At 34.6% G+C, this 18,562-nt stretch overlaps 1 protein-coding gene across 1 annotated transcript; it reads right to left on the bottom strand.

Moving 5' to 3' along the window:
- Positions 1-741: 741 nt before the first annotated feature.
- On the bottom strand, positions 742-18,334 carry LOC145238036 (uncharacterized). The gene is made up of 41 exons (XM_080101071.1): positions 16,772-18,334; positions 16,634-16,705; positions 16,385-16,555; positions 15,489-15,761; positions 14,378-14,483; positions 14,121-14,311; positions 13,633-13,744; positions 13,377-13,570; positions 13,202-13,313; positions 12,966-13,144; positions 12,789-12,900; positions 12,246-12,436; positions 11,920-12,031; positions 11,645-11,838; positions 11,390-11,504; positions 10,815-10,999; positions 10,569-10,680; positions 10,277-10,473; positions 9,767-10,054; positions 8,982-9,173; positions 8,720-8,845; positions 8,441-8,661; positions 8,146-8,310; positions 7,777-7,981; positions 7,618-7,711; positions 6,028-6,101; positions 5,752-5,864; positions 5,498-5,594; positions 5,361-5,434; positions 5,032-5,166; positions 4,491-4,634; positions 4,132-4,280; positions 3,728-3,863; positions 3,402-3,505; positions 3,231-3,337; positions 2,979-3,022; positions 2,778-2,897; positions 2,356-2,481; positions 2,012-2,151; positions 1,572-1,707; positions 742-1,177 (listed from the first exon to the last, which is right to left on the bottom strand). The coding sequence occupies exons 1-41, from the start codon at positions 17,031-17,033 to the stop codon at positions 1,103-1,105; spliced, it is 5,955 nt and encodes a 1,984-aa protein (XP_079957197.1). The 5' UTR covers positions 17,034-18,334; the 3' UTR covers positions 742-1,102.
- Positions 18,335-18,562: the final 228 nt, after the last annotated feature.

Here is an 18,562-nt window from a genome sequence, read left to right as displayed (position 1 = left end):
CAGATAGGTTTAAACTAGAAGTGGAGCCTTCATGTCAAGCCTGTGTCTCGTACATATAATAATAAATGTCTACATATATAACCTATAGAACAACAACTACATTTGTTCAATGTAATCAAGTACAAAAAAACTACCTGTGTCTAGCTTCAAGGTAAGAACACTTCAGAATCTTTCAGCACATTTTGAGTATCACAGCCAGCAAGTAGCTACAAAACAAACTGTACTTTTAAGTCAGCCTGCACAACACATACATACGAGGCAAGCAAACAAAAACGCGAAATTCCTTCGGGCATCGAATGCCTTGCAGATTAGAAAACGCAAGAATTCCTTGTCAGTGACGTCACAGACAATAAGCGAGAATTAGAATAAGGTTTGTGTTGAGTTAGATTTTCAAATAAACGGTGGTTGGATGGTGTAAATAAAATGGCCTGTTTCACATACATTTTGTTAAAACAACACTTTTTTTTAATTTTGGTGTTTACATTATTTGTAGCTGAGCTCAACTTGGTATGGCCGACATTGTTTTGTAACTCTTTGCAACAATTTGAAAGAAATATAAAGACGGACACATCACAATCTTACTGCTTTACGATTACAGCCTACCTACCAGCAGCAGGTGGTGGGTAAATAAAGTGAAATTTGCACCATGTTGTGTTAAGGCTATTTTTAGCCTATATCAAGTCTGCTTGCGACAAACTACGTAATACCGTTAGCCTTTTGCAAAACCAACCAACAACACAGTAATGTTGACGAATTTTATTGTACACAGTAATTCTTGTAGCCTAAGTGCAAGAAATAAACAAGATAATACAGAAATCATTTGATGAATCTGCTTATAAACACTAAGTTACGTGTCAGTTCGTTGTTATACAACTTTTATAACAGTAAATCGTACATGACAGTAACACAATTAATTTAAATCCCTAAAATATACACTAGATTTACAAAACAGGTTGATATGCAGTATTATTTGTTTTTGGAAACCTGAATTTGATTTGCAGTTTAGGATATCTATGTTGTAAACAAAGATACATAGAAATGAGAATGAGAAGAGTTTAACAACTAGCAATTTCCCAGGCAATGAAATGTTGGTAAAAAGTTTTCATGAGAAGTTTGCGTATATCGAGCAAGACGCCATGTATTCCTTCATACACAAATAACAATCCTGATAATTCTCCTGCAACAAGAGAAAAGTTAAGGTAACAGCCTTCGCCGTTCGTTTTATTTGAGTGTATTACGACTGATGGGTGAAAAGTAAGCTGCAAACAGTGCGCTTGTCTGCAGAAAACGCATCACTGCCACATTGCCCTTGATATTAATGGCTAATTTCACAAATCCTTGAAATTATTTCTTTAAAATTGAATGTTATTTATGAGTTACTATAAAATGTGCTATGAAAATATTTTCAAATCTATACTATTTAATTTATTCTATTTTTCAACCAGCCTGGAAATGGTTATGTTCAGGAAAAAAGTTGACTGAAAACTAAATAAGATTGAAGAACACTGGTAAAGAAACACAAATATTCGGGATTTACTTTTTTCCTGTTGTTAAATGCGTGTTGCACTTACAATGTTAATCTGCAGATTAGGAAGAGTGTCCTTTACATCCTTTACAGCTCTGAACACATCGACCTTCTTCTCAACGTTGTACCGAGATACGAGATTCCACGCGGAGCAGAATACTCCGCTCCTGGTAAGCTCGTTTCTGGAAAATCAATTTCATTTATCAGTTAAGTTCATTTTAATCACAGTGCCTCGAATTGTGCTGTAATATCACATAGCTTCATTCTAGTCAATAATAATCGGTAATCAAGTTAATACACAACGTAACTAATTTTTGTTGGTTAGAATTTAAGTTTCAATGTGGAATTAGAATTTTTTACAATTCCGAACCCGATACGTTTACATTGGCGTAAGAGTTTCCAGGTGTAATTTTGTTGTACACATGATAAATTGTTTATTAAGCGTTCAGATGCCACAGAAAATAGGTACTTTAGGTTCAAACTAACTTATCGAACAACAATATATCTCGAACTCTTTCCCCACTCCTTATCGAGTTAATCAACTGAAATAAATCCACGAGCTGTTTTACATCAATCAGTGTGTGGTTATCATTCCACTGTGTGAAAGCCAAATGTTGAACATCAATCTGGAAAGTACAAATTCATATAACCGTTTTTTTAGCTATTTTTTTAGCAACTCTGCTACATGTTGCAGTTTATAGTTGATTTCACATATTTTGTGCTTGATAACATCATAGCGAAGCGTAGGTATTGCAGGCTCTGTGACTGTACGACAGTGCTATAATATGGATAATAATTCAGAAAAAAGGCACTTCACAAAACCCTCTTACAGTTTCATCGTTATACACAGTTTCAATGGAGTAAGTCTTTCTCTCTGCCGATTCCAAGGTCAAGGTGACCGCAATGTTTCCAAAGGAACTTGCAGCGTTTGGTTCATTCGGCCATGCGCTTGGGTCCTGTAAACGGATTTTTTTTCAAATTAAAGTACGACTAAAAAATGTTTAATTTTTTCGGGAAAAAACGCTTTTGTTTTCCCTAAGTCGTATTTTAAATATTTTCTTTCTGCCTTTTCGACTATATTCTAAAGATACAACGTTGTATTGCGACATAGCAAATCAAGCAAGCTAATGTATTGCTAGTATCTAATGCTTGCGTTTTTTTGCATTTATTGCATTTCTAGCGTTTTTTTTGCATTAATTGCATTAATAAAGTTGCATTCTACAACACAGGGATAAAAAAAACTCACAAATACCTCAGGTTCATCCAAAGTCACAATTACAGCAGGTTTTCTCTCGGCAACAAGTTTCCAGAAGTTTTCAGCCTGGTCAGTTTTTTCTTTGCAAACAATTATCTTGTCTTGCTGGTTGTAACCCTGCGAAAAAAAACACATTTTTTCGACGTGAAAGTATTAAAGATTGTTTAATTTAAACTTGTACAAAATCCATCTTCATACCTCAACAGTGAAGCCCCAATCTATGTCAACAGTGGATATGTGATCTGTACAAACAACAGAAAAGTATGTTGGTAAATTAACACTGTACGTTTTATTTCACTTCAAGTTTCGTTTGGGCAGCATTTTCGTTACTTTATAACTGACAACATATGAGAAAAAAGGCTTGAAGAATGATTTTACCACGTGGGATTGGCAGTAGCGTTAAAACATCGTTAATTTTTTTAATTATGACTGTAGTTCATGATAACCTACATGTGACAGTGTTGGTGCTTGCGATGGTAATAGGTGAAAACTTGGAAACATTGTTTAGATGACGAAGTTTTCCGAATTCCTGAACAGATTCGTTGTTGACAGGAGTCCTGCATGACGTTTCATTTTCAATCGATGAAAAAAATGTCCCAGTCTAACCCGTGAAATACTTACGTCGCAATTTCGTCCGAAATTAAATCAAACTTCTCGACAGAATGATCAGTGTTTCCAAATATTGCGACCTCAGCCAACAGTTTGTGCAGAAAAATATATTGTTTCTGGAAAATTTAAGAGTAAATAAAATGTAATAAGGTATAACCTGGTCATGTCTTCGCGTTCTTGCTGTTTGCCGAAAAGCCCCAACTAATCTATCAAACCGATTAACGGTTTTTCACAAGATTTAAAAGAAGAAACCTTCAAAATCAGTTTTTCCGTGTCTGCATTTGGGTCAAGCATCTCATACTATATGACCAGAAGTATCAGTTTAATTTCACACTTACAGCAGTTTGAACCATCTCCATTCTCTGCTGCCTCATGTGGTAGACCACGTGATAAACATCAACTTGATTTGTCTTATTCATTTCATCGATCAAGTAGTCGAGTCCGATAAACGTCCCAGTTCTACCAGCTCCAGCACTAAACAACGAACGCTCAAGCTCGGTTTATTTAACATTGCTAAACAGAAGACCATCAAAATTTACATGTTAAATTTGCCAAGCTTTATTTAAAGGCATTTTCGCTCCAGTAAGAATTGGGGTACGATTAAACTGAACATGCATTTAACGGACTTGCGGATAACAGCAATTTTTGTGCAGCAAAAATTTTTACTGATACCAAGGCGAGTTTTGCTTAAATCTGAGTTTTTGCCCCGAACAGTTTGTCGCAGCTTTATGTCAGTATATACCTGCAGTGTACAACTATCGGCGACGTTATTTTGTCCTCAACGATCATGTTTCGAACTTCCATGCAAAGTCGCAACAAGCCACTAGATGTCGCTGGTACGCCGTGATCTGGCCATGCCGTGAAATGGAACTGGATAATTTCACGTCGTTCCTACGAGCATCAAGTATTTTGGTAATGCAGACAGTTTAATTCAAAATTACAGCAAACTGATGTAGACCGAATATACACAAAGCTTAACAATGGCCCCTAATTGTTCGTAAAATGTAGCGAAACTTTTGCCAACAAGATTATTTCACTTTTCAACAACTTGAATTTGCAAACGAAACCAGTCGAAAGGAAAGCGTTTTTATTTTTTCTCACCGACGTATATTCATCTGTGAGATCCTCGATGCTCAAACTCCTTTTGACGTAAGAACCATACTCCGTGACGTCATTAAAGAACACTTTCATTGTTCCATATTCCTGACTGCATCCTGGTTTGGGCCAATATCGTTCACATTTGTTCTGAAAAAAATAAAGTTTTTATTCTTCGTAAATTGAACAAATTGATGGTCGAGTGGTTAGCACAAATCTTTGCGAAAAATTCAACGGTTTTGTACAAAATAACAAATTCTCTATTTGATTTGAAAATCAACAGCTGAAGTGAAACACAAGTTTGTGTGTTGCTAGTAGCTCATGAGTTATAACAAAGCTATATATGGGCTTAATACTTCCTGTGTAAACTGCAACTCCGAGCAATCTAATGTCACAGGGAACTAGAAATAGAATCCAATGTCTAATAAAGCACCAGTTATGAGTGAACGATTAAGCGACTAAGAAGGCTTGTTTCGTGTTCGAAGTTGCGAGAGGACCTTGTAATTAAAGATGTCATTGCCCTTGGTGGACAAACATAAACTCTCACCTTGCCGTTTTCGACCACGTTCGCTAACATAACAATAACTTTAACTTGTTTCTCCCAAACCATCCTCCACAGATCGTTGACAGTGTTCGCAGTTGGTCCCTGAGTGGCGATCCACTTACCACTTTTCCCATAACCCTGGAATACACAGTGGAAGTTAGATTTAAAAAAAACATTGTGATTTTGCATGCATCTTATCCACGAAGTTAAATTGATGGAAGAAAAAAAAACTTAAGCCTTGTTGGTAGAATTAGGTTTTGACAAAAGTTGCTCGACAAGTGTTACTACTCAGAAATTTTTATTTAAACTGGAACATCACAAAATAAACCTACTTTAATTTCCGATGCATTAATATAACCGTTTGCATTTTGACTAGAACTCGGCAAAATCACTCTGTTGTGGTCATCTGAACGGGATTTTAGTTAGTTTTAAGTATCAAAGGCAATTATGAACTATTTGGTTGCATTACATGGCAAGATGTTCTTGTATCGATTTTTCTTCGCGTTTTCGCTGTTTTTTCCTTCACGCGTAGCAGAAACAAAATCCTTTGTCACCTCTTTGATTCTCTACAACGAAAAATGCTTGATCATGTTAAGGTTGTATGCGAGACCAACTAGATTTAAACCTCACTACTGGCAGGTAATCCATATTATAACAACGAGTGAGCGATCAAACTGCTAATAGAGTATCAGTACTTATACCCTATCTTGGTTCGTTTCTTACGTTAAATTGTAGAGTTAGAGTGGCATGCGATGATTCGAAGCTCTTTGTGAATAAATCTTCCAATTCATACTCCAAAATCGGATGTTCTTCTATTGGTGCTTTAAAAGAGGCTTCTGCAAACACGTGCTCAGTTATTATTTTAATTCTAACGACTTAGAGCCAATATCCACTTCTCGTAAAAAATGTTTGTTGGTCGATGTAAGTACAGCCGCGCGAACAAAGCCGTACATTGCGATAGTTTTTCAAAAAATTTGTTTCTTCTGGAAAAAATCCTACCTTGAACTTTAACAGGAGAATCAATAATCCTGACTTGATTTTGTCTCGCAACATACCAGCTATGAATTCGATGTCTGCAAAATCAGTTTCAAAGAAAACAACCGTGAAAATAATCTAGTGGTTAACCACAGGGAGTCGAACCGGAACTGAACCCGAACCCGCGAACCGGTTTGAGCGGTTAATTTCTTTAAACGCGAACCGAACCCGAACCGCTAATTACGAATTTCTAAAAACCCGAACCGGAGTTGAACCCCATATTTTGTTTGGTGTTGGACCCGAACCGGAACCGAACCATTAAAAAAATCTGTTTTATACTTAGCGATTTTTTAAAAAAAACAGCGCACTGAAGAATACGCGACATAACACTTATAGGGCGTGTCAAAAATAACACTGCACGGGCAAAATTATTTTGGAGTTTGATAAGGCCAGGTATGTGATGGGTAGAATTAAATTGAAACGAAAAAAATTTGAACCGGTTTAAAAACCGCAAACCGGTTCGGACCGGATAATTTGTCCGAACCGGAACAAAACCCGTACCCGAAAATATACATTTTTAAAAACCGGAACCGAACCCGAACCCTTAAAAATAAAACCAAGTGAACCCGAACCGAACCTGAACCCATATGACAAGCGGTTCGACTCCCTGGTTAACCATCAAAAAATAGTGGCCGTAAAAAATAGTTTACTCAATAATGCCTTTCAAATATATCGTGGCTTTGCAACCGGACAAATAATAGAGGATTGTAAACTGAAACCTTGTTTCCTGCTTTGTGGGATTTGCAGCACTTAGATTAGGCTATTCTAAAATATGCTACGACTAGCAATGCACTATGAAATTCTTAGGCATGATATAAACGCAACAAATGCTTTCAATCAATTTTAATATACCGCAAAATACGCAATTTATTTCAATATTTTTAAGTGGATCCTCTATTTTTCATTATTCTAGTCCAGGAAAATAACCGATTTAAAATATATGCGCATTTTATTAAAACTCCATAAATTTCACGGCTCTAAACGGTGCATTGTTAGGTACAATTTGCGTATTTTGGAATGGCCTTTTTAGAATTTATGTGACAATTAAAACAAATGCTGTATTCCATAACATAATAAATGCCATTGTCACTTGTAAATGGCCATTGTTGCGGTTTGAATTTGTTGCGCCAAACATAGGCGCAGATATAAATACTTGAAGGAAGCCATGGGTTGCCTGTCTGACAAACTTTACGTCAAATGCAGCTAAGCCCACTGATTTACATTGTTTATATTTGTCACATAGCCTACATGTAGATATACACACGTGTTGTTGTATACAGTTAATATTAAACCGGTTTGCTCACAAAGGAAATGGCAGCTCTAACAAAAACGCCTCCTCCCGGAAAATACTAAACTAGGCTTTGCCTCAGCGTTTTAAAACAAAATGAAAACAAAACAATATCTGCATACTTATTGCTGCAAAACATTTAAGCAAATCTTTCAAGCTATTTCACAATATCTGCATAAAAAAGGATTTTAAAAGCGTTAGCAGTTGCTAATTGGACTGCATTTCGTAAGTCAACCTCACACAGTTCTAGAAATAAGCAAATTTACCTTTTGAAAGCCGCTACACCCAGCAATCCGGCAAGCAACAAAACTACAACTATTGCACCAACAATTCCTCCAATTGTTGAACTTGGTGGTATTGCTGCAATAAACAATACGTAAGATAAGGTACAACACACAATAAATGTAATAAACAATCTAGTTTACGTTCTCCTCCCTGAGTTTCTGTTTTTGGTTTATCGCAATGTCCCTTGATATTAAAAACCACGTTGTCACACTCATCTGTGATTGGCTCAAATGTCGCGTTTGCGTATTCCAGTTCCTCTATTGTGACGTTATACGTCAGTGACGTACGAGGCTCCAAATTGATTTGCGACGTTGTTACGTTTTCACCGTATTTTGTAATATTTATCTGCAACAAGTGCACAAAACATTATTTCTATTAGTTATGTTTGGCAATTTATTCCAGGTTTGGCATTAAACAGCCAAATATTATTTCAAAACACTTGACTCAATTTTTTTTATGCATTTACAATTGACATTGTTTAAATGTTTTAAAAAGAAATTTTCATTTACCTTGACCATATTAATCTTGTTTAAAGCTTTTTGAGACATTGTTATGTTGATGTTGCAAATCCGAGAAACCAATTTCATCTCAGACTTTATGTTTGAAAATAGACTGACAGTCTTTGCTGTTTGGCTTTCAAGTAGAATTCTTGAGTAGTTTGGAAACATTCTCACCTGAAAACAAAAGGTACTGTAACATAAACATTGTAAATTTCTATCTTCACATATATATTTCTCTTCTGCTGGTCAATAAAATCTGCCAGGATTTAAATAAAATTTGGATTGGTGAAATAACAAACCTTACCGAAACCATGTAGTTTGTATCAGTTGGAAGTTTGTCAACAGTTGTTTCATATTCAAAGTTTGTTGTTGATGTTTGTCTGACAGTCTTGCTAATATTGACCGATGTGTTTGAATCAACAACAGATATTGTGTAATTAAATGTTCCATTGTACTTCAATTGATCTTTCCATTTTACAACAACCTTGTTGTCATAACACTTGCTTGTATCAAGAATTTCAACACCTACAATTCATTGAAACTGATACTAACAAGACTTGAAAACACACACAATATAGCATACCTGAAAATAAACATATTGATGGATAACTTTCATCACAATCTGTTTTATTAATTTCACCTCCAGCAACAATAACACTGCACAACAAAGTTTCATTGAACATATCTTGATTATTGTAATTCTCCATGGCTGAAAACAAAAACATGATGAAAAATAGGACCAGAAAACAAGTAAAAACAGTAATAGTTGAAACACAGCCATAAAGCAAATCAAAACACTATTTTTTTACAATACCTGTTTGTATTTTACAAACAATCTAACTCACTTTGGTTTTCTGTATGTTTTACCCAAACTCCATTTTGAAAGAACAACCAAGAGTTGTTTTGGGAAGTTAATTTGTGAAGCAATGATTCTGACAATAAATATCCTCCTTTTTCTGTGCACTGCTCAAATGATAGTGAGTAGTTTCTTTTTGTGTTGTATGCAACATAATACTGGCCATTCTCTTCTTGTAGATCTAAGTTTAAAAAAATGAAATTGTAAACCTCAAACTTTTAATCTGTAAACTCTGTGTAAAAAAATTGTAGTCACAATAACAAACAATGTTTGATTTAAAAAAGGTTGTTATAGTCATACAAGCACTATTGGTAAATGGTTGGGAAACTTAAACTAGAAGGGTCATGTTAAACAGTCTTTTCTTTGGATCAACAGAAACCCTTATATTTAATCACAATTCAAGTTCAACACAATCTTATGCAAATAGAATAAAGAACATAGTTAATAAACAAGTACAGCACATAGCAAACAATTCAATAACAAGTTGACATCAGCCTAACAGCTCACCTACTAAACACTAACAAGGTCATCGTGGCAAACTGCCACATGGCAAAATCAATCACGCATAAAATTAAATCACTGATGCATAAAATAAAATTACTGATGCATACAATTAAAGGTAAGATAACTTAAAAGGAACATACAATTTATTCTAACAGGCCACTTTAACCACAAACAAATTGAGTAAAATCAAAACATGTCCTGTTCAGGGAAGGGGACCCATATGAAGTATCCAAAAAGAGCATAAAACATCATCCCTGATAGGTTACTTACCCATATTGAACTGAATCTGTGCCGATTTTGTTTTACCAAAAACATTAGTTGCCCAGCACTCGGTTAGAGAATTCCCACCAAATATAAGCGAGTTTTTGAGCAGCAGTTTTAAAATAAGTTGGTCTCCATTACTAATAGATGATATATGTGCTGGGGATGTTTCATTTAAAGTTTGCCCATTGATTTTCCAGTGTCCAATGGGTCGAGGTTTTCCAACAAATGTGCAAGTGAATGTCTGTGACTGACTGAAATCTCTAGGTTGAGTAAAACTCTTGTAAATTGGTCCAACTGCCAAAAATACAGTAAGAACATGGTAATTCTGTAAGCACAGGTCAATCATATCATTGCATATTTTAATTTTTCAAACATAACTACATGGTAAAAACAACTGTGTAATTTTCAAAATAAGAAGTAAAATGCTTGTTACACATACAGTATTTGTAAGTCCAAAGGCATATAAGAATTCACTAAATTATATTGTGTAAGTTCTAAAAGTTATTGGGTAATTACCATCAACCTGCAGAGCACTTTGAACTGTTTTCAGGGTTCCATTTTCCACAATATTACTTGCATGGCAAACATATTCACCAATATCAGAAAGTTTGGCAGACCCTATAGTCAGTGTAGACACAGTTTTATATGGAAAAGGCTTGGAGATTGTTTGGTACATGTTTTCTGTGTTGTTTAGAGAAATATTTGACAACTCCCTGTGAAGGATAAAAGACTTGTGTTGTAATGAACCATATTAGATAAGCAATAATCTACAACCAAATTAACATTTTACAACTATAAAATACACCACCTTATCCAGTATACTTGTGGTGTTGGGAAACCAAATGAAGTGCAACTTATATCATTACTTTGCCCATCTTCAATTGTCACTTGGTTGTTGCTAAGTGATATATTGACTGCAACTGCAAAGTGTCTTATTATTAGATGGAAAATAGGAGTAAATTTCATTTAAGAGGTCCTGATAATGAAATGTTGTAATAAGTCAACCAAGTCGTAAGAAAACATGGGGTTCTGTTTGAGGAATTCAAATGTTTACCTTCAACTTCTAATGTTTTGTTGACTTGCATTTCTGGAAGATTATATGCAACACATGTATATTGACCAGTTTGGGAAATGCTTGAATATGTCAGAGTGAGTAGAGATGTTGTTTTGTAAACTCCTTGCTTGATGATGGTTTGATAAATAGCTGTTAATGTCATGTTTCCTATTTTGATTCCGTTCCTAAACAATGCATTGTTATGCAATTTAGCTAAATATGAATACATATTTTAAATTTAGCTAAATATAAAAACATTTGCAGCCAAATAAACAGCACTGATTTTCAATAATTGCATTGCTTTTAAGTATTGCTTTGTTTATAGCAGAGGTACACAGCCTGCTCCTGTTTTTAATTTTAAACCGAAAACAAGCAGGTAATTGACGACTGTTAGTGAAATAAGATCTGTAAAAGGGACCGTTGTAGCAAAAACGCGGTGCACCCCCTGATTTATTGCATTACATGATTTACTTTTAAATACAAGTTAGAAAATATAAAGTATTGACTTGTTAGCTTACCATGACAATAAACTTACATTTCAAGTTTTTTTTATGTAATAAGCAGTATTTATTTACCTGAACCATGCAACTGAAGAAGGAGGAAAACCATAAGAAACACATTCAACTGATAGTGTTTTATGTAAATTTGTCAATAAAATGCTTTGATGAGAAATAGAAATGTTTGCAGCAACTAGAATGCAAAACAACATTGCATCCGCATTTTATAAGTAAAGCATAAGGATAAGTGTTATAACTTTTCACATTGTTTTGCAGAAAAGTTGTGTTAAAAAAATATGTGTTTCATTTTTTTTATGCAGCACTTAAACCCACCTTGGACTTGTACATCAACTTGTTTGCCTAGACCAGCTTTTGTTTTTTTAACTTCACATTTGTAAACCCCTGCTTCACTTATATGTTGGAGGGTGAAATATAAAGTCCAAACTATTTTGTTTTCAGTGTATGAAAGATCAGTCCGTTGCTGGTAAATATTGTAGCTCGACATTTCGACAACTCGAGTTCCATTTCTAAACACATTTAGATTGCTATGAATCCAAAAATTTTTGATTTTGAAACTAAAAAATGCACACAAGTCTTCAAACATTTACCTTGACCATAATGTTGCAGGTCTAGGGTAACCATAAGTTGTGCAAGTAAATATATGTTGAACTCCAAATGTCACAACTTTTGTAGTGGGTAAAGCAGTAAGACTTGAATCAACTGGGACATAAGAAAGAGTTTGATTGTACTTCAATATAAGGTTATTCAGCAAATTAAAAAAACATACACACATAAACAAGATTATTGTATTTTTATCATTCCAGGTACATTTGTATTAACATGTTGATAATTGGCACGTTTTAACATATTTATAAATGTCAAACAAAAGAATTTCACAAAAAATCAAAGTGTTCCAAAATGCTAAACATCCCACCTTGAACTTGAACATCAGATGACTTGGCCGATCCAGCAATGATGCTTGTCACTTCACATGTATATTTGCCAGCTTCACCATAATCATCAAGTGTAACATAAAGTTTTCTTACAACCTTGTTTAGTAATGTTTCTGTTTCTTCAGATGTTTGATAAATGTTGCTGTTTGTTAATGCAACATTCTTTGTCCCCCTAAACAGATCGAATATGCAGCAATCAACCAATCTGTTACATTTACAATAAACAGTGATTATTCTTATTATTATATCTACAATTACAACTTTTGCTGGTAGATATGGTAAAGGTTTTGTCACCAGCTGCACTGATAAGGCCAAACAGGTCAAAACAATGTGCATCATTTGGTATTAATGATAATTTTTTTAAACTTTTAGAGCTAGTTACTTTTAAAATTGTACACAAGCACACATTTTGTTTAACTGAGAAACATTGTTTTTAAGTAGCAATGAGTTAAGAATCTGCTTATTGATGAAGTACAATGTTTTAGTAAGCAGTGAAACCAAGGCATGTTAATGTATCAACTTACTTTTTCCAGGTAATTTGAGGTATTGGAAAACCATATGAAGTACAAGTAAAAATTTGTTGAACTCCAAATTCAACAACATGTTCAGCTGGTGCCGTTGACACATTTGCAGCAACTGCAAGTGATAGTTATAGACTTGGTAATAATCAAACATTTTAGTTATTGCCGAAAGAATCATACCTTGAACCTGAACATTACTAGCCAGGTTAGTTTCACTTGTAGATTCACATTTGTATTGTCCTGCCTCACTGATATGTTTCAGTGTGACATAAAGTTTTCTCACAATTTGAACTTCTACAAATTCTTGCAAAGTCTGATAAATATTGTCAGTAGAACTTAAACTTACTTCACTTCCATTTCTGCAAAGTATGAACCTTTTATCTTATTACATTGCTGTAAAACTAGTTTAGTTTTACCTTTTCCAAGTTATGTCAAGTTGTGGGTAACCCACTAATAGACAAATAAATACTTGTTGTTTTTCCAATTTGAAACCATGGGATGTTGGAGATGTCGTAATATTTACTGAAGCTAAATGTAAAAAGAAAACTAATTGCATCTTCAAATAAGATGAAGTCTTTAATGTAAACTTACCTAAAACTTTTATATGTGTTTGTTTGCTTGGTCCAACAGCATTGCTTGCAACTTCACATGTATATTTTCCAGCTTCACTATAATCTTCAAGTGAAACATAAAGTTTTCTTACAGCTTTATTTTGAGAAGTTGTAACAATTTGGGATACTTGGTAAATGTTTCTGCCAGTAGATGAGGCCACTAAACTTTCACTCCTAGAGCAAAGGACATTAAACCTTCTTGAAAATTATACTGAACATGAATCAAGTTTTGTCACCTTTTCCATGAAATCTGAGGAATTGGATAACCATATGAAGTGCATGTGAATACTTGTTGGGCGTTGGATATGAAAACATGTGAAGTTGGCGTCACAGCAATGTTTGCTGGAACTAAAACATGGTGCAATTATTTAATGTTGAGACTACACTTTGTTGTTTATTGATGTGCTGCACTGTGGTTTCATGAACAGACTTCGATAAAAATAAAAGTGCCATTTTGCAACATGTATGCATTTCTAACTGATTTTGTTTCTTGTAAATGTATTTGCATCGTCAATTTTATTTGCAAAAAAAATTTTTTTTTTTTAATATGGTGACAAAAAATGCTATTTTCAAATAATCAGTGATTTAATTAGTACTCGGGTAGGTTTTTCAAAAAAAACATGTGTGAGAAGTGTTTAAATAAATACCATAAAAGCTGCACAACATGTTAAGGTAATGTTCACAAGATTTTTTTTAAATTGTCAATGAGAAAACCTTTCCTTACCATAAAGTGTAAGTGTCTTGTCTATATTCCCCCCTCCATTCCAGTTTGTAGGTTTGCAAACATATTGTCCACCTTCACCAGCCTGTATCCCTGGTTGGATGTAAAGAGTGGATCGAACAGTGAAACCATTTGTGTTAGTTGAACTTTGATACACATTGCTGGAACTCGATGTAGAAACTTGAGCAGAATTTCTGTAAAGTAGTTAGGTATTTTAGTTAGGAACGCAGAATTTTTAAGAGGTAAGTTACGGTTCTTACCTGAACCACCTGGCTGTAGGAAGTGAGTACCCAGTTATTGTACAAGATACCGATTTTCTCTGGGTAGAAGATGCAACAATAGATGAGGAGGTGAGGGTTGATTTGACTGTAAAATGTAAACAAACAATACAATAAAGTTGTGGCACAGAAGCTATTTAAAGTATTTACAAAAGCAGTTGAAAATAATGGCTGGTTTGTTTTAAATATATCATTGAATCAAAATTTTTGCCCTATAAATTATTTATGTGCTCCAGGGATTAATGTTCCTTTGAAAATAATTTGCTTGATCTATACCAGGGGTGGGCAACATACGGCCTTTTTTTTTTTTTTTTTGAGCGGCCCGCAGACAGTTTCAGGTCTTACATGATAATGTGGCCCGAGGCAACAGTCTGCCACAATCCCCCACTACTTGCTTACTGCGTCAAATTATAGTTGTAACGGACAGTACCGTTCCCCAATAGCAAAAGACTTTCCCGCCGTTGTTACCATTGCACCATACGTCCATTGTTACGACATAACTGCCCTCCATGTGTGTGGCCTGCTTTCACGGTTTCCTTTGTTTCCACACGTGTAGCCTAGTTAGTGTTTCAGCAGTATGTAAGTCTGTGGTGTATGCATTAAATTTCCTGTGTTGAATAATTTTATGTTATATTAGTTAGATTGTTTGGACTGTATTGTAACTGTGACGTTCTTGATTGTATTTGGTTTAGGTTTAGGTGGTCAAGAATCCGTTTTAAATCACTGGATAAATACGCGATTAATGTATCGATTCAGGAATCTGGCCCGCCAAGTACTTCATTTTCCCCCATTTAGGCCCGCCGACTGGAGAAGTTGCCCACCCCTGATCTATACTGCATGTCTGCTCAGTTCTGCTGTGATTCATTGAGCCAAGTTCAATAACGCAACACATGTGCTTCATAAACACACATGACTAGCAAAAAAACACAACCACCAATTGACCTTTTCATTTACATTAAAGCTTTATTTTTGTGTAAAAACTGTGATTTCTTGATTTTCACATAAAACATGATCCTCACAACTGAGTGGGAATTTAAACAAACCATTTTTAAACCACAAGGCAACATGTTTTGGCATTTATGTCAAACCTTACCTTGTTTAACTTGGCTTGTGACACTTAGCGGACAAGATGGAACTGTGAAACCTTTGACATTAACAGTAATTGTTGTGTCCCTTGCAGGCATGGTGGGGGTTTGAGTTGAACTGTAGTTTGTTATTGATGTTCCAAGTGAAGTTGTCACTCCATTAAAAATGTAGGAAATGTCAACTGTGTGTATTGATTGACTTGTTACTGAAATCACTACATTAAATGTTTGACCAGCAACAACACTGTATTCCGATTGGTCAAGTGAGAGTTTTCGGGTTTCTAAAACAAACACATTGTGAAAGACTAAATAAAAATCTGCTCATCAATCTTTTAATAAATATTTAATCTATAAAACAATGCACATGTGGATAACCTAATCTAATAAACCAATGACATTGTACATTCGAACTTTTTACATGAAGAGCAATTGCAGTAAAATAACCAAAAATATTATTGTTTGGTTAATGCAAAAATAGTGTCACATATTTTAAACAACATTGAAGTGCTAATAATAAAAAGTAGATAATTATTATGTTAATATAAAAAAAACTATTAGTTTAAGTATTGCTTAGCCAAAACTGTTTGTGTTGCTGATACTTGCTTATTATTACTAAATACTTGTTAATCTGGCATATTAATTTACCATTTTTTGTGTGTTGCAAAGTACAGCTTGTATTTTGTATTTTTAAATATAAAAACATACAATTTTAAAGAAACCAATGTTATTGATGTTTCAAAATTGATCAGCTACATTTTAAGATCTTGTTTATTTGATTTCACTTAAACCGTTTATTATAAACAGAAACGAAAGCTTCAAGCTGGGTGCAATTTTTTCAATAATTAAATTTGTAAACAGAAACCAAACTCCATGCAGTTTATGTTCCAATGGACATTTCTTTTACCTGTATAGGAACAAATGTAGTAACGTTCCAAAGTACATTGTGCACTGTACCATGTCCAAACATAATTTGATCCACTTCTTGTTCCATGAAACATCGTACAATCTCCATTATTACTTGGTTGATTAGATCCCCATGCATTATACCCATTGTTGGTCCATGACCCACTTGAAACTATAAGACATTTTTGCCCCAAACAAGTAAAAAAAATTGTCTAAACACACTACAAATATAACTAAATGCACAACTCACGCTTGTATGAATAAACTGTTCCATTCGGCCACTGAAATCTATCGTCCACTTTGCGACCTCCAGTGTAAGCAACTGTGACAAAATAATACTACTGATGGGACTGACATACAAGAGAAATAACTATTTTTTTCTTCTCACGAATTTCTGATCCAAACCATCCATTATATTCATTAGCTTGTTTAACAAGTTGATCTTGTGTTTGTTGATCAGGAATGCTTGCAAGTTCTCCACCATCATTCTGACAAGCAGTTTGAGCTTTGATAAAACTTTCTATTGTTCCAAACAATCGAAAATATCGACCCTGACATGTGACTCCATCTAAAAATGACCAAAAATGTAATGCAAACATTTTTTTTTTACTTCTCATATACTCAACAACAAATAAATTTGTGTTCACCATTATGGCATAAACTCATGTTTTTAACAAATATGGTTTCAGGGACTGCAAATTCAAAAACACAAAGCAAAGTTTGCTATAGCTTAAGTTTATTTTTTACATGCATACTCACCACACACATTGCAGATAAACAATAAACAAACTGCAAAACCCCAATACATTTGGCTTTAGCAGTTTACACCCAGCCACTGCTATAAACACTAAGCAACATTTACCACTGCATGTGTTCAATTTCCTTACACACTGTGTATTGAATTTAGTTCTTTCCTGAACTTAAAATAACACAACATATTTGTTGCTGTTTATGAGTCTGCACGCCCACATAAGGAAACACCTACAAGCTGTAAACATTGTGCAGGATATGTTTCAGCTTGTTACATCACAATTGTATTCTAAAACTTAAACCCGCACGACATGAATCAAAATTTAAAAGAATATTAGGAATTTTGAATATTGCAGATAGTCAAAAAGTTATGCTCCTTTTTAAACCGACCATAATAGTGAAAACAAAGCAATTATGACACCATTTATTTTATTAAATTTGTGTAAATGTAAAGTTCAACAGACTGTTTAACCACAACTACATTACCTGCAATTAACCAAACCTCTGTACATTATTTACAAGGTTATCTATCTTCAATGAACTGTTTAGTGGCAAGCAATATGTATGACCAGAAATGCCATATTTGAAACATATTACAATTCTTAACAAAGCTTTTGTATTGGATCCAACATCCAACATTTGCACAAGTTTTCAGTGGGTGTGTTATTTCTGCAGGCATAAACGCAGGAGTCCTCACGCAAGTATAAAGCTGTTGAAGAAGTAACAGTGGTCGGAAACATCATCTCTTGTATATCATGCACAAACTAAATAAACTTTTTATAATTCAGTAACAGTTTTAGGTGGTTAATAGCCTAATAAACTCTTAGTTGCATAAGTATCATTTAGTACAGTGGTTCCCAACCTGGGGTTCGCGGACCCCCAAGGGGTCCGTGAGACGGTTTCAGGGGGTCCGTGGAGGCAAACATTTGTAGTAGCATTAACAACAATACAATATTTTTAAGTTCCCAAACCGTTTTTACAATCCTATATGCAAGTGCAAACTGTTAATCAAACCCTTGTATCAGGAAAATTTGTGATTGTTACCATTGTGACATCACAACACACATTAACAATAGAATTCTTTGTGCTTTGTTTTAAGTATTGTACACTAGAAAATTTATCTCTTTTAGTGCATTGACTGCTACAGTAAAGGACTTTATTGAGATTAAAGGACTGTGAAGGTTGATTAAAATTCTCCCCCCCCCCTAAAAAAAAACGAAAGTATAATAACGCATAAGGCAGGAAACGAAAAAAGACTATTACGTTGGGGGTCCGCGGACCGATAAAATTTATAAAAGGGGTCTGTGACTACAAAAAGGTTGGGAACCACTGATCTAGTAGAAGCAGATCAACAAAACAACCAAGTTCAACATAACAACCGGCGTTATTCAGTTACCTGACATGAGGAAGAAACTTTCTGTTTGTGATG

Source organism: Phallusia mammillata, chromosome 7 (assembly GCF_965637545.1).
Source record: "Phallusia mammillata chromosome 7, kaPhaMamm4.hap1.1, whole genome shotgun sequence".
Lineage (NCBI taxonomy): Eukaryota > Metazoa > Chordata > Ascidiacea > Phlebobranchia > Ascidiidae > Phallusia > Phallusia mammillata.
The sequence above is the reverse complement of the archived record's forward strand: the minus strand, read 5'-3'. Positions and strand labels throughout refer to the sequence as shown.

Excerpts from the sequence above, each read along its gene's own strand:
- LOC145238036 (XM_080101071.1), bottom strand. The coding sequence starts at position 17,033 with ATGGTGAACACAAATTTATTTGTTGTTGAGTATATGAGAAGTAAAAAA. Across the intron at positions 10,474-10,568 it reads CCACAAGTATACTGGATAAG|GGAGTTGTCAAATATTTCTC; the intron begins GTGGTGTATTTT and ends TATCCTTCACAG. Across the intron at positions 7,712-7,776 it reads AGAAACTCAGGGAGGAGAAC|CAATACCACCAAGTTCAACA; the intron begins GTAAACTAGATT and ends TGTTTATTGCAG.